The 14,095-nt window shown below is 56.9% G+C and overlaps 1 protein-coding gene across 2 annotated transcripts; it reads left to right on the forward strand.

Moving 5' to 3' along the window:
- Positions 1–8,444: 8,444 nt before the first annotated feature.
- Positions 8,445–11,172, forward strand: FOXI1 (forkhead box I1). Of its 2 annotated transcripts, none has more exons than XM_006906500.1 (2): positions 8,445–9,077; positions 10,619–11,172. In XM_006906500.1, the coding sequence occupies exons 1-2, from the start codon at positions 8,498–8,500 to the stop codon at positions 11,170–11,172; spliced, it is 1,134 nt and encodes a 377-aa protein (XP_006906562.1). In that variant the 5' UTR covers positions 8,445–8,497. The 2 variants fall into 2 exon arrangements, with proteins under 2 accessions (XP_006906562.1, XP_006906563.1); XM_006906501.1 differs by having other exon boundaries at positions 8,445–9,074; positions 10,889–11,172.
- The last annotated feature ends 2,923 nt before the right edge of the window (positions 11,173–14,095 follow it).

Here is a 14,095-nt window from a genome sequence, read left to right on the forward strand (position 1 = left end):
CACACCGCCCCCCCAGAATCTCCTCCATGGCGCCCGCTCATTAGGGGCTGAATGCTGGGGTGTACAGACGCCGAGAAAGTCCTCTAGAATCTTCCTCGCGTGATCTGCGTGGTGGATCGCTTCATACACCTGTCTCCCTCCAGAAAGAAATGGCAGAACCACCCAACCAAATGCTTGAGTCAGGAAAAGAGAAGGCTGAGGTCCAGTGAATGATGGCCTAGTCTTTGGATTCATCACCAGGTCAGAAGTGGTGGCTTTTCTTGGAAGAATCCCCAGGCTCCTCCGGTGAGGCCCAGGGGAGGCGAAGACCTCTTCCTCGCAAGGCCCTGAGGATGGGGACCGAGGCCCCCCTCCCGGGCCAGCAGGGGCCTGTGCAGGGAAGGGGTCTTGGCCGAGGCCAAGGACTCCATTTGGGAAGGAATCGATTCTGGGTGTATTTGAAGTGCACGGCCATGTGGGGTTCAGCGCTGGAGCCACTGAGAGACCCCTGGGGGAGACGCTCCCTTCTTAGAAGCTGCAGACTGTGAGGGATGAGAGACAATCATGACAATAGCTCCCATTTACCTACCTCTAACGGTCACCAGCACCATGTTATCGACGTGACGGGAATTACCTTCCTAATCTTGATAGCAGCCCCAGGAGGTGGGTACGACTGCTGCCCAGATGAAGAAACTGAGGCACAGAGGCAGAAGGTGGCCTGGGCCACGCCCCTCACTAAGTGGAAAGGCTGCGATTCAAACCTGGGCAGCCAGGCGGAAGCTTGGCTTTTAACCAAGCCTCGTGCACAGGACATCCTGAGTCCCCATAGCCTTTGTGCACCCCAGCTTCTTCCTGGTGGCCCCCCTATCCCCTCACCAAGCCCCAGACCTGTTGCTGGTCCAGCTTCAATTTTCTCGACAGTCCTAAAAGTCCCGTTATGGTGTGGTTGGGGTTTGGGCTGCATCGTGGATCCCCAAAGGTGACGGGTCAGTGCCTGCAGGCTTGGAATCTGGCCGAATCACTTGTCAAAGGAGCAAGGACAGTGCCCGTGAGCAGAGGAGCATCCCCAAGAGACTGAGCAGCTGGACGACCCCCGTCACGTGCCCGGGGCACCTCCACGGCTGGAGGTGTGGCCTCGGAGCTGTGTGTCCCTTACTGTATCTGTCATTCCCGTCCCGCCCTTTTCCTCTCCAGGTTATAGGTCGGAGCAGCTTTTTCTTTCAGTCCAAACTAACAAAACTCCAATGTTTAATCGACCTTAAAATGTCTGCCCTTCCAGCTAGGAGTGGGAAAAATCTCAGCAAGGACAAGAAATTGTTCCCCCTCTCCCCACAACGGCAGAAAGTAGATCGATCCTGTGCCTTGAAACCGCAGACGTCATTTCTCTTGCAAAACACCCAGATTCGGAGACGGTTGCTACATCCTGGGAAAGTCTGCTTGAACCTCCAAGGGTTTCCTAACTCTGATCTCCTCACTCAACAGTATGTGGTAATAATATTTCCAAGTTCCGTTTTCTGAAAATTATCAGTATTTGTGAGTTTTTTCTTAGGTCTGAAGGGGCCTGGGGTTTTCCCCCTTTTCTCATAGAAATGGAGCAAAAAGGGAAACTTGTGGGTTCTTATTTCAACAGAGTATGAGAGTTGAATCTTATTTTAATTAGGACTGTCATCGAATTGGTGGCTCACCTGGCACTTTGTCAGGAGCATTGCGGTGCTCCGGTTACAGGGCAATAACAATGCCAGTAGCAATGCAATAACGAACAATAATAATATAGATGTCATTTTCCAGGCACTGAGATTACGCATCCTTTCCTTAAATCGTTAAACCGGTCCAGGAGGATCCCAGCCACACTGATGTGAAAACCGAGGCTTGGGGAGTTTGCCACGGGCCCTTGTCACCCAGCTCGTGAGGGGCACGGCCAGCTCTGTCCACTTCTAGCCTCATTCACTTTCTGCCTTTGACCTCAGCTCAGTGTCAGACTCTGCAGATGCCATGCCCCTTCGGAAAGTTTCTCCCACAATGCCAGAGACGGCACCCAGGACAAAGGAGGGGGCCGGGGCTAGATGTCCAGCACAGCTCTGCTTGCGCCCCTAGTGGGTCTCTTATTGTAAGCAAGGTCTATCCAAAACCAATTAGCAAGGTCAAGGAGAAGTGCACATTTGCCTTCAGCCCTCCTAGCGAGCGGGGCTGGGAGGCGGAGGGGTGGGGATGGAGGAAGGATCTACTGGATGTCTCTTTTCCTTTCCTGATGTGGAGTTTTCAGGAACCCTTGGAGATCATTTCATCCAATTCTCTCATTTTAAGAGTTAAGGGACCCATCCCAGACCACACAGCTGTGACCAATAGGACCGGATCTGGAATCAGGCTGCCTGACTGGAAGCCTGGTTTTCTTTCAGATAATCTCCCCTCCGTGACACTCCGTCACCCTCTCTTTAAGCACCCACAAACCCCTCCTCGCTTTGTGTTTTCCCTTCCTCTGCCTTTGAGACAGAGATGATATCTGCCATTCACACTTTAGTGTGATCTAGGGGAGAGGCATTTTTTAGCTTTATCTCTAGTGTGGAGTAGAAGTTTTCTGTTTTCCATACTTTCAGGCTTAAGTAGGAGAGAAATTCAGAGTCACAAAGGGCCTTCCCGGCATCTGAAATCAGGCTGCTTCTGCCCTCCAGGTACCCTTACCTGTAACACATCTGTTTGCTGCTCCCTCTGAACCCTGGGCCCTCTGCCTTTCTGTCATATCTAGTTCCCAAGGAAACAGATCCTCGGGCAAAGGCTAAAAGCCCCAGCTTTGGGGGCGCCGTGTGACAGCGAGTGCCACTTTAAAGAGTGTGAGTAAATCAGATGGCATGCACAGCACAGAGATGGCAAAATCACGAGGTGTGAGCCTCCACGCTGTGTGACTACGACCTTGTCCTGCGTACCCCAGAACTGCTACTGTGAAGACAATCGATCAGTATGTGCTGAGTAAATGAAGAAGGAATAAGAAGGGCCAAGCATCGCTTCAGAGGCCCTTCTCGCATTGTGTCCTCCGGTCCTTGCAACGGCCCTTCGAGGAGGCAACCCCAGTGCCATCCTCGTTTCATGGATGAGCAAACAGAGGCTCAGGGGTAAACAACACGGAGGCATCAGAAAACTTAACTGCAGGCACCAGTTTTGAACTAGGCCAGCCCAGCCGCCCCCCTCGCAAGCCTTCTAGGACATTCTGCCCCATTGCCAACCCGGTTCCCACTATTTCCATCGCAGCGGAGCTAAGGTGTGTTCGTTTCTCTAGGAGTTCATTTCCTCCTTGAAGCTGCCTTACAGGGTCTCAGAAACCCGTGGCCTGTCCTGAAACGTCACCCGGTCTCCGAGCTGTTCCCTGCTTTTAAAGAGATGGCCACGAGAGGGCGCCATTGGTCTACGTTACGCCAGCTCAACCAGAAGCCAAAAAGCAAAGCGCTGCCTCCTGGCCCGCAGCTCCGAGGACATCCCGGAAGCCCGCGCTGGGGCCTGAGAAGCCAGGGCTACAGCAGGACCCGAAGCACTGAGACAGATCTCATGAACGCTCTGCCCAGGAGGACGGGAGGCCCAGATAACAGCTCGTGGCCGTTCTCGGAGAACTATTTCTGGCCGTAGGTAGAAAAACTGTGGCTTCTTATCCCCATTTTACAGATTGGGGAACTGGCACAGAAAGTTTAAGCTAGAGGCCAACGCGTCCCAAATTCCTGATTCCCCTTCCCAGCCTCTCCCCTCTCCTCGGGCTCCGGGGTCCCCCATGAGAGCTGACGTTTACCGAGCACGTGCTCGGCCTGGCACTTAGTCCTCAAAGCAACCCTCGGAGGGCGTTGCGTTTCCCCTTTTACGGATGAGGAAACTGAGGCCCAGAACCGTGGGTTGCTCTCCGAGTTGTTCTCGTGGACCGAGGCCCCCAGACTGGCTCAGCCCTGAGCTCCCTGCTCCCCGCACTGCCCCGCAATGCCGCAGCAGCCGGTTCAGATGCCGCCTGCCTCTCTTGTCTCTGGTTCCTCATCCCCACTCTGCCTGCTCCACACACGATCCTCCAGCCCCTGGCCATCGAGCGGCAGTGGCCCTGGCCGGCCGTGGTCTGGGTGCGGGCCTGGGCACATTCACCCTTTCTTCAGGCCTTGAGCCAGGATGGCCTTCCAGACCTGGCGATGCATCCAGCTGACTGCTGGGCACCCGGGAGAGCGGCAGGCCTTTCCTCTCGCCCCCAAATAGTGAGACCTTCCCAAGGTGAGGGAGAATGTGAAACGTTGGCTGGAGGAGGATGGAAGCCGGTCTCCCCCCCAGAGAGCACCTCCCTGTCAGTGCCCGGCCCCTGGGACCCGCATTCATCATCGTCACCCTCGTCACCAGGCGTTTTTGTCAGATCCTGGGCTCTACACTTCACGAACATCCCATCACGTTTTCCTGCAAGATTCACATAAAGTAGGTTCTACGTGCGGCTTCATTTAATAAACGAGCCAGTCGAGGCCTCGTGAGATTACGAGACACGGCCAAGGCCTCACAGCTGCCACACAGCGAAAGTGGGAATCGAAACCCGGCCCCTCCAGACCTCGGTGCCCACGTTTTCATGTCCTGTCGCCTCATCCCAAGTATCCCAATTTGAGTCTCAGGATCTGTGGTCTTCCTCACTCCGGAGGCCCCTCGGGACTGTGCCGTGCAAACCGCGGCCCTATGCTCCCCAGGTGGGCTCGGCCTCTTCTGCCCACCTTTTGGCTTTGTTCGCTGTGGTTGATCAACAGGAAACCTTTTCAGGTTTGGATTTCTACTTCTGGGATATTTCAAAACGCCTAAAATAATTTAGAGACATCTGATTGTTTTTCTCGGGGGCCCTGGGACTGGCCAGGGAGCTCCCGGGCTGTAACTCCCCAACCTGCCCTGGGGGTCGGGACAGGTCGCTCCCCTCACCCACCCAAGGACTGCACCCGAGGTGCTCATGACAATCGGGACTGAGGGCCTCGGGGATGCTCTGAGGACCCCTGGCGTGACCCTGTGGTGACATGCTGAGGTCCAGAGGCTCCACATGGGCAAAGCCTCTCCTAAAACAGGCCAGGCTTCCTCTGATCCCCCGGAGAGAGAACTAGTGCCCAGGTATGACAGGGAGACTCAGGTGAGCGTTCCTCAAACAGCACCTCTCAGGAAGGAGACCCCAGCAATATGCAAAGGGCAGACGTGGGGGCCGAAAGACCAGGTCTTGACCCTGCTCAGCGTGAACTTGGCATGTGACTCAGGGCCTCTCTGACCGGCAGCTGCAGATGGCAGGGTCCCTCATACAGTGTCTGCACGGAGTGTCCCCACCCCCTTCCTTCACTGCGACCCACTTGCCACACCGCCCCTGCCCACAGCCAGCTCAAAGGGAACAATTACTTCACGAGGTGTGAACTCGGGGATGGACTGCACGTACCGCAGGCGTACTGACTCTCTTACAATATCTAGTATTTTTTGAGTGCGCCTCTGTGCCCCGTGTGAAATGACTCACACCAGTGACATTGCTCCCTTGGTGAATGCGCACTGCTACCACGTGAGTTTTATTGTGGCATCATTCCCATTTTCACCTGAGAAAACCGAGGCCAAAAAAGTTAAACCATGTGTTAAGATTTGCACAGTTATTCAGCGGCAGAGCTGGGAATCAAACCCGGGTCTTCCTGACCTCGGAGCCCGTGTCTGCTGTATCTCTATGGTGCTTCTTGCTGGCCTTTTATATTCAACCCCAAAAGCAAGTCACCTGTGTGTTTGCCTTTCTCTAATCATTTAAATCAGAAACTACAGAAAAAGGACGATGAAAATCACATTCAATTCTCCATGCAGAAATCATAATTGACAGTTTGGTATTTATATTTACATATTTCATACACATGTATAAATATATATTTCTATTCCCCCCCAATTATAGTATTTTGCAGTCTGTTTCTCTGAGTAATATTATTAGAACGTAAATATCTTCCCATATCACTAAATATTGCACGATCTATTTTTTCATGGCTGCATAACATTTCATCATTTGGATAACCTGAGTTGCATTTAAAAGATGCCCTATTGTTGGACATTTGGGTTAGTGACAGTTTGGTACAACTATAAGTAACGCAGTGGTGGACGGGCCTGTGGCTCATTTTGCTCTGTTTAATTCTGTGGGATCGATGATCAGAAGTGGAGTTGCCAGGTGAACCACAAGGCTCCGGTCTGCGTTGGGCTCAGATGTGACGGTGCTTTGAGCCTCAGAGAGACATTCTGAACAAAAATGTGGCCTCTTTGCTTTACTCTTCGGAAAGAAAGTGCAATCGGGCCCTTTCAGCGTCACCCTTCATTGGCTGTTCCTTGGTGGGGACAGGCAGTTAGTTCCTCACCCTCTTACCCGAATCATCCTCTGGGCACCAAGGACATTTGTTCCACAGCACTGAGGCTTCCCCAGACCCCGATGCAGCCACAGAGGAGAGCAGAGACCGCGCGGGGGACGCCCTGGGACGCCCCTATTGCTGGGACAGCAAGTGACCTCCTTCAGTTGCAAAGACATGCTACGATGAAGGAAGTGGACATAAGGTCCTGCTGGGACAGCAAGTGACCTCCTTCAGTTGTAAAGACATGCTACGATGAAGGAAGTGGACATAAGGTGTCTGAAGGAAGTGAGAGGTCGGGTGGGGAGCATGTCATGGAGGGGAGAGGGCAGGAAGGGGGTGCTGACCAGAGACGCCGCCTGGAACTCCTTTCCAATCTGCTGGTCCCGGAGAGAAGTCTCAGGCTACCACAAAAGCCTGTCCAGAGGACAGCTGCCTGACCTCTGACGGGGGACCACCACGCGTCCGCCAAGCTGAGGGCCTGTCCTGGGATGACGAGGGGCCAGGACAAGTCATATCCAAGCTGCACAGGGAGAATGGAGCCCAGAGAGGGGAGGGGCTGGTCGCAAAGCAAGGAGAAGCCTGAGGCAGAGGCGGGAGAGGGGCCTGGTGCAGTGAGGGGGGAGGGCGCCCCTCCTGGCCTGGCTCTCGGGCCTCTGCGAGCTGAAACATGAAAGGACTTTGATCAGATAAGGAACTGCAGCCTGCTCGTCCCTGCAGCCAGGAGAGGCTTGGCCGGTGCACGTTCCCTCATTTTCGTGAGCCCTGCAGCTCCTTTGGAATAATCCCCAGGCCTTGTGTAGAGCCCAGTCTCTGTCTGCCTGCACTATGCATGTGCGTGCACGCACATGTGCAAAATGTGTGCATGTGTGTATGTGTGTGTATGTGTGTGTGCATGAGTGTGAGTGTGTGCATGCATTTCTGTGTGCACGCACACGCGTGTGCATGTGCGTGTGCGTGTGTGGATGTGTGTGAATGTATGTATGCATGCGTGTAGACACATGTGTATGTATGCAAGTATTACATGTGCATGTGTGCATGCATGTTTGTGCAGGTGTGTGTGCATGTATGTGCGTGTGCATGTTGTGAGTGTGTGCATGCATGTGCACGTGTGCGTGTGTGCATGCGTGTGTGCATGTGTGCGTGCGTGCGTGCGTGTTTGTACATGTGTGCGTGCGTGTGTGTACATGGATGTGTGTGCGTGTGTGCGTGCGTGTGTGTGTGTGTGCATGCATGTGTGTGCGCGTGTGTGCTGCGTGTGTGCGTGTGTGTGCATGTGTGCGTGCGTGTGTGTGCGTGTGTGCATGTGTGCATGGATGTGTGTGCGTGTGTGCATGCATGTGTGCGTGCGTGTGTGCATCGTGCACGTGCACGTGGCGGGAGGTCATCTGTCACTGTCATTTTCCTCTTCTGCTGTCCTGATGCTCCAGAGCCAGGTTCTTCCCTGGAAACTCCAGAAAGTGTGTCTTCACCTCAAAACACCAAACAATGTGGCTCCTCGATAAAGTGTCTCACCCAGTGCGCGTGAGGGCCAGAGAACGAGGGGTCCGGGGTGGGGCGGAAGGAAGACAGGACAGAGGGATGGGGGAGAGATGCAGAGGGAATGCGAGGCAGAGAGAGACCGGGAGCGGCGGAGGGAGAGATGGCGAGGACGTGAGTGCGAGGAGACGCAGGGGCCGGAAACAGACTCCGGGAATACGGGGGAGGGAGACGTGGCGCCGTCCACGGGAAAAGCAGGAGGAAAAGCGAGAGGGAAAGACACTCAGGTGAGCAGAGAGCGGCTGGATAGAGAGAAGGAAGGAGAGAAGTGCGGGAAGATGTGAGAGGAGGGAAGGGACGGAGGGCGAAAGGACAGAATGCAGGAGGACGAAAGGGGCAAACAGGGCAGGGGGAAGAGACAGGAAGAGCAGAGACGAGGACGCAGAAATAAAGGAGGAAATGACCGTTTTCACGGTCCGAGTGTCATTAGCGGACCCGATGTGGCTGGCAGGAACATTCCCCTGGGTTGGCCGGTGGCTGCCAGAGGACAGGGGGGCGGGTCCGCCGCGGTGGCCGCCCCTGGGTGGGGCCGCCAGCCAAGCCCTGAGGGGTATAAGTCAGAGGCTGGGGCAAGCTGAGCACCTGCAGGGACAGCTCCCCTGTGCAGGTGGCACGCAGGTGGCTCCCCTGAGCGCAGCCCCAGCATGAGCTCCTTCGACCTGCCGGCTCCCTCGCCGCCTCGCTGCAGCCCCCAGTTCCCCAGCATCGGCCAGGAGCCCCCCGAGATGAACCTTTACTACGAGAACTTCTTCCACCCCCAGGGCGTGCCCAGCCCTCAGCGGCCCCCCTCTTTTGAGGGGGGCGGCGAGTACGGGGCCACCCCCAACCCCTACCTCTGGCTAAACGGGCAGGCCATGACCCCGCCGCCCTACCTGCCCGGCCCCAGCGCCAGCCCCTTCCTGCCCCAGGCCTACGGCGGCGTGCAGAGGCAGCTGCTGCCCAGCGTGCCCGGGCTGGGGGGCGGCGACCTGGGCTGGCTGCCCATCCCGTCGCAGGAGGAGCTAATGAAGCTGGTGCGGCCCCCCTACTCCTACTCGGCGCTCATCGCCATGGCCATCCACGGGGCGCCGGACAAGCGCCTGACCCTCAGCCAGATCTACCAGTACGTGGCCGACAACTTCCCCTTCTACAACAAGAGCAAGGCCGGCTGGCAGAACTCCATCCGCCACAACCTGTCGCTCAACGACTGCTTCAAGAAGGTGCCTCGCGACGAGGACGACCCGGGTAAGGTCCCGGCGCCGGGGCGCGGCGGGGCGGGAGGCCGCGCGAGCCCTCCGCGTGCTGCACGGGGCCGGCGCTCCCCACGGGGGGTCCCCTCATCCTTCCCACACCTCGTTCGGGAAAGTTCTGAACATGGCTGAGCCCCCGAGACGCGGGCTGAGGGGAGCCAGCAGTGGACGGAACGTGGGCCCTGGAGGCGGATTTGGGTTTCCATCCTGTCTGGGCCGCTGACCACTCAGTGACCTTGGATTGGTTAGATCTCCGAGCCTCAGTTTCCCCATCTGAAAAACGGGGGATGGTGACGGTATCCCCTCCGCGGGCATGTGGCTGGGGTCGCGGGGTGAGGCATGCAAGGCGTTGGGTGCTGACGCGGGCTCTCTGCTCTGCAGTGGTGACGCGGGTCCATCTGAATCCCCCGCCCTCACTCAGGAAGGCGTGGTGGGGGGCAGCGATGGACTAAAGGCCCAAGTGTACCCCAGGGCTGCTGGGAGGGGATGGGGTGTTTGTTGAGCAGCCACTAAGGGCCACCTCGTGCGGCCCGCCCTGGCTACCCGGCCTCCTTTAATCGCCCCTGCAGGGTAGATTGTAGGAGACTCATCCTGCAGATAAGGAAAATAACAGGCCGGGGTGACGCGGAGGAAATGACGGGGCCGGAATGTGAATCTGAGCAGAGCCCTCTCTGACGCTAAGACTGTGCACTTCTGTCTCACGGAGAATTTCTGAAATACGGAGATATGCACAGGGCAATGTATTTAGTCCTCATGTCTCCGCTTTCCAGAATCAAGGTCCCTTCTCGTTCCACCACAGGAAGCCAGCATACGGGGCAGAGGATCCCATCTCTGCCCACATAGGGGCTCGCAAGGGCGGGATGATTTGTCCCTTCTCTGCATCTTCTCATCCAGTAACTGATCTTATCCTCAGGCTGAGAGATGGACAGTGGCAGACAGCATTCTGGCCTGACCTCAGGACAGACCTCAGTTACAAAGCCCTTTCTTTCACATGTCCAGCATCTGTCCTTACCATAGTCGGCCTCAGCAAGAAGGGGCAGGTACCACGGGTCCACTTCGCAGGCTGGGAAACTGAGGCTCACCCCAAGTCCCTCAGCCAGATAGGAGCAAAGCCAGGACATAAGTCCGCCTTTCGACTCCATGCCCTGGACGTTTAAGGAGCCCTGAAATTTTTCCTTAGTTTTCTTTCACCCCAGCAGTGGACACACCACCCCCTTCTGTTCCCCTTGAACTTCTTAAAGAGACCCGCGCTGTGAACGCTTTCATGGCTCACGCCTCTGCCTCGTGGTCCCCAAGCGCCTCGCTGCGGTCCCCAAGCGCCTCGCTGTGGTCCCCAAGGGCCTCGCCGAGGTCCCCAAACGCCTCACCAGCACAAGGGGGCCAGGGGTTTGTGCAATTTCTCCATTTCTCGGTCTCTGACGTTTGCTCTCCATCTTTCTGGGTTCGTTACCTCTGTTCTTAGCTTTGGACAGGAGGAGGAGTGGAAGTCAAGCATCTTGTCTGCCCCTCCACTTACCTTCTCCCCTTTCATGCCAGGCAAAGGGAATTACTGGACTCTGGACCCCAACTGCGAGAAGATGTTCGACAACGGGAATTTCCGCAGGAAGAGGAAGAGAAAGTCGGATGTTTCCTCCGGGGCGGGGGGCTCCTTGGCCTCAGAGAAAGCGGAGAGCGGTCTCCTGGCGGGTAGCCCCAAGGCCACAGACGCCCAGGACATCTTGGACAGCAGTTCCCCAGGCACCACCAGCTCCCCGGAGCAGCGGCCGTCCCCCGCCCCGTGCCTCAGCAGCTTCCTCTCCACCATGACCGCCTTCGTGAGCGGGTCGGGCCCCGCCGGCCGCCCCGTGGCCGCGCCGGGACTGAACGCCGAGCCCGCTGACAAGGCGGGACAGAACCTGGTGCACTTCAGCTCCTACACGCCGCTCACCAGCCTCGGCGGCTCGGGGGCGGCCGGCGAATGGGCCAACCCCGTGCCCGCCAACGCTCTCGGCTACGGAGGCTCCGTCCTCAACCAGTTCAGCCCTCATTTCTACAACAGCGTCAACACGAACAGCAGCGTCCTCTACCCCAGGGAGGGCACCGAGGTCTAGAACCAGACAGCTCCCGAGCCGGCTGGACATGGCCGAGGGGTGGGGGTGGAGGTGCTGCCCGCCAGCATCCCCGCGGCCGGCCCGACACCGCTGAACTGCCCGCACAGACGCGGGAGGTGCAGAGAAACGCAGCCTTTTGACAGAGCCCTGTGTGAACCTTCTGCGAACACAGCCAGCAACGCTGCAGTGGGAATTCTGGTGCCTGCGTAACAGTAAACAGGTGGCCATTTATTGAACACTTACTATGTGCCGGGAGCTGTACTAGGCTTTTGAGGGCATGATCACACTGACTGCTCCCAGTTACCTCGTGGGGTTCATATGAACTTCCTCATCTAACAGACGAGGGAACTGAGGCTCGAGGAAGTTAAGTAACTTTCCCAGGGTCACACAAACTAGTAAGTGGCATAGCCAGGAGCCAAGTCTTGTGGGAGCCCCAAAGTTTGGGCCAATGGAGGCAGCGATGGAGGAGTTGACTGAGTGGCTAAGGAGGGTCAGTGTGAAAGCTGATTGGACGAGCACATCCACTGCCTTCTGGTTGTCCATCAGAATTTAGCACCAGCCCCGGGCATGTCTCATCCTGATCCAGGTCCTTATTCTGTGGCTCCCAACTTACCTGCGAGTTCTCCTTTGGCTGCCACTCCAGCAGAGAAGCCCGGGCCAAGTGTCCAGCTTCTCCCCAAGAGAGCATCACGTCCCCAGCCCCCAAAACCTTGGGCAGGGCAGGGAGAGCAGTGGTGCACCCCCAAAGCCCCACCCTGGCGCTACCCACCTGTGAAATCTCATAAAGTCCAGCTTCTTGTGTGCACGTCATGGACCAGTGCGCTGAAGGCGGCTGAGCCTTCCAAGAGAAACAAGGCTGGACCGCACTTCCTTTTTTACGGCCCAGGAGAAATAAACGCCTGAGAAACAGTCTCTGTGGAAGGGCCTCTCCCGCCGCCCAGGGCCCCCGCGTGCAGCTCCTAGGATTTTTCTTGCTTTTGTATATACTTTACATGCCTGTGACCTTGCGTCACAGCACATCCTGGAAAGTGTTTTTTGTTGTTGTTGTTGTTTTCTTATTTTCTTTTTAATTAAAACAACACCAAAAAAACCTGTGTGTCTCCCTTCCTTGTGAGTTTTCCTGTCACAGCCTGGAGCTGAAGGCTCTTGGAACAGGAGGCAGAGAAAGTATGGGTATCAAGGCTCTTTCCTCCACACTGGTGTGGAGACAGGGTGCAGGCCCCCGGGAAAAAGAGGGGAGCTTGCAGGGGTGGGGTCGGGGGTAGGAGCATGGGAGGAGTCCATTCGGACCGAACACAATCCATCTGGGCATAGCCCAATCCTGACAGCTTGTGCCAGCCTCATAACTGTGCTGAACCTTTAATCCTCCAAATGGCCCTGTGAAGGGGGTGCTACTGTCGCTCATACAGGGGAGAAAACTGGGGATCAGGGTGGGTGAGTAACTTGCCCGAAGCCCCCAGCCAGTTCACGCCCAGGTCTTCCGACTCCTGAACCTTATCGCCCTGCCATGCAGCCTCGGGTGTGGCTAAGCCTCGTGGCAGTGACACCACGCTGTGGGCTACCGTTCACTGAGGGCTGTGGGCGGGCACAGGGCCGAGGGCTGTCCCGGTGGGAGCTCACGTACCCCTGCGACAGCCCACAAGTGTGCACGCAGGTGCACGCAGGTGACTCACCAGGTGCTGGCGCAGTGCATGCTGGGCAGCCTGTACGCGGCAGCGGGAGGTCTTCTGGTTGGAGTGCAGGCAGAGGGCTCAAGCCAGGGCTCCCGGCCGCCTGCACAGGCCACGCCAAGCTGCCCACTCGGGCCCAGACGGCCCTCTGTCCCAGCAGCAGCAATAACAATAATAACGATAAAGCTCTCACCGCAGGTTTACTAGGTGCCAGGCACCATGTCAGGACATGACCTGCCCTATTGCGTTTAATCTTCAAAATAATCCAGTGCGATCAAAACTATTCTCTCCGTTTTGCAGGTGAGAAAACTGAGACCTGGAGGGAGAGATTCTGTAACTTGATCAAGGACACACAGCCAGGGTTCAAATGGGGATCCGTGGGTGCCATGGCTGAAACTCTCATCTGCTGCGCCTAGTGCCAGGGAGCCCAGGACACCCCACAAGAGAGAAGAAAGTCAGGAAAACTGAGACGGGAAAGCGGGGGCCTCCCTGGACCCCCCTCAGATCCTTTCCTGGGGAGCCCCTTGCCGCAGGGAGCCAGACTTCTCCCAGCCATGGAAGTGGATGTGGTGGTGGCCGAGGGAGGTGACGGGAAAGGACACAGTGTCAGACTGTGAAAAGCCTTAGAAAACTCAGCGGAGGCTGATGCCTGCTGCACAGAGAGGAAGCCTGAGCCTGGGAGAGGAAGACTCCACAGGTGGCACTAGGGGGAGGGGTCACAGGCGGAGTCGAGATGCAGGTCCCTGAAGCCCGGATTGGGATCTTTGTGTCACACTAGATCCTGCTGCCACCAATTTTGCCCAAAGCGATCCTGCAATGGCACTGTCTCCCTGGACCATCTCATGGCTCCTAAAGCCCACCCCTTCCCCACGGCTTGTCTGCCATGGGTGTCGGCTGAGGGCTCCAAAGAGTGACGAGCCTCGCCCTGGAGAGGGACGGCCATTTAGAACCAAGGTCCACAACTGTCTAGTCTCCATTCCTCCCCAGCCCAGAATTGTGTGGGCAGAGCAGCAACAGGAATGTCTGTAGGGCTCCGACAACACAGAGACCCTGCCAGCTCTCGTCTGCGACGCACAGGCAGTTCCTGGCAGCAGGGCCAGGAACCCACGGACGGGGCGGTGCGAGAGGTGCCTGGCTCACCTGCGGGAGGGCGGGACCCAGGCCAGCCAGGGGGGTCTCCCCGGTCAGCTTCCACGGGTTGGCGCTGGCCCCTCTGCGGTTCTCTTCCTCTGAGAAGAAATGAGAGCTGGAGA

Source organism: Pteropus alecto, unplaced genomic scaffold, assembly GCF_000325575.1.
Source record: "Pteropus alecto unplaced genomic scaffold, ASM32557v1 scaffold40, whole genome shotgun sequence".
In the NCBI taxonomy this organism is placed as follows: Eukaryota; Metazoa; Chordata; class Mammalia; order Chiroptera; family Pteropodidae; genus Pteropus; species Pteropus alecto.

Excerpts from the sequence above, each read along its gene's own strand:
- FOXI1 (XM_006906500.1), top strand. The coding sequence starts at position 8,498 with ATGAGCTCCTTCGACCTGCCGGCTCCCTCGCCGCCTCGCTGCAGCCCC. Across the intron at positions 9,078-10,618 it reads TCGCGACGAGGACGACCCGG|GCAAAGGGAATTACTGGACT; the intron begins GTAAGGTCCCGG and ends CTTTCATGCCAG.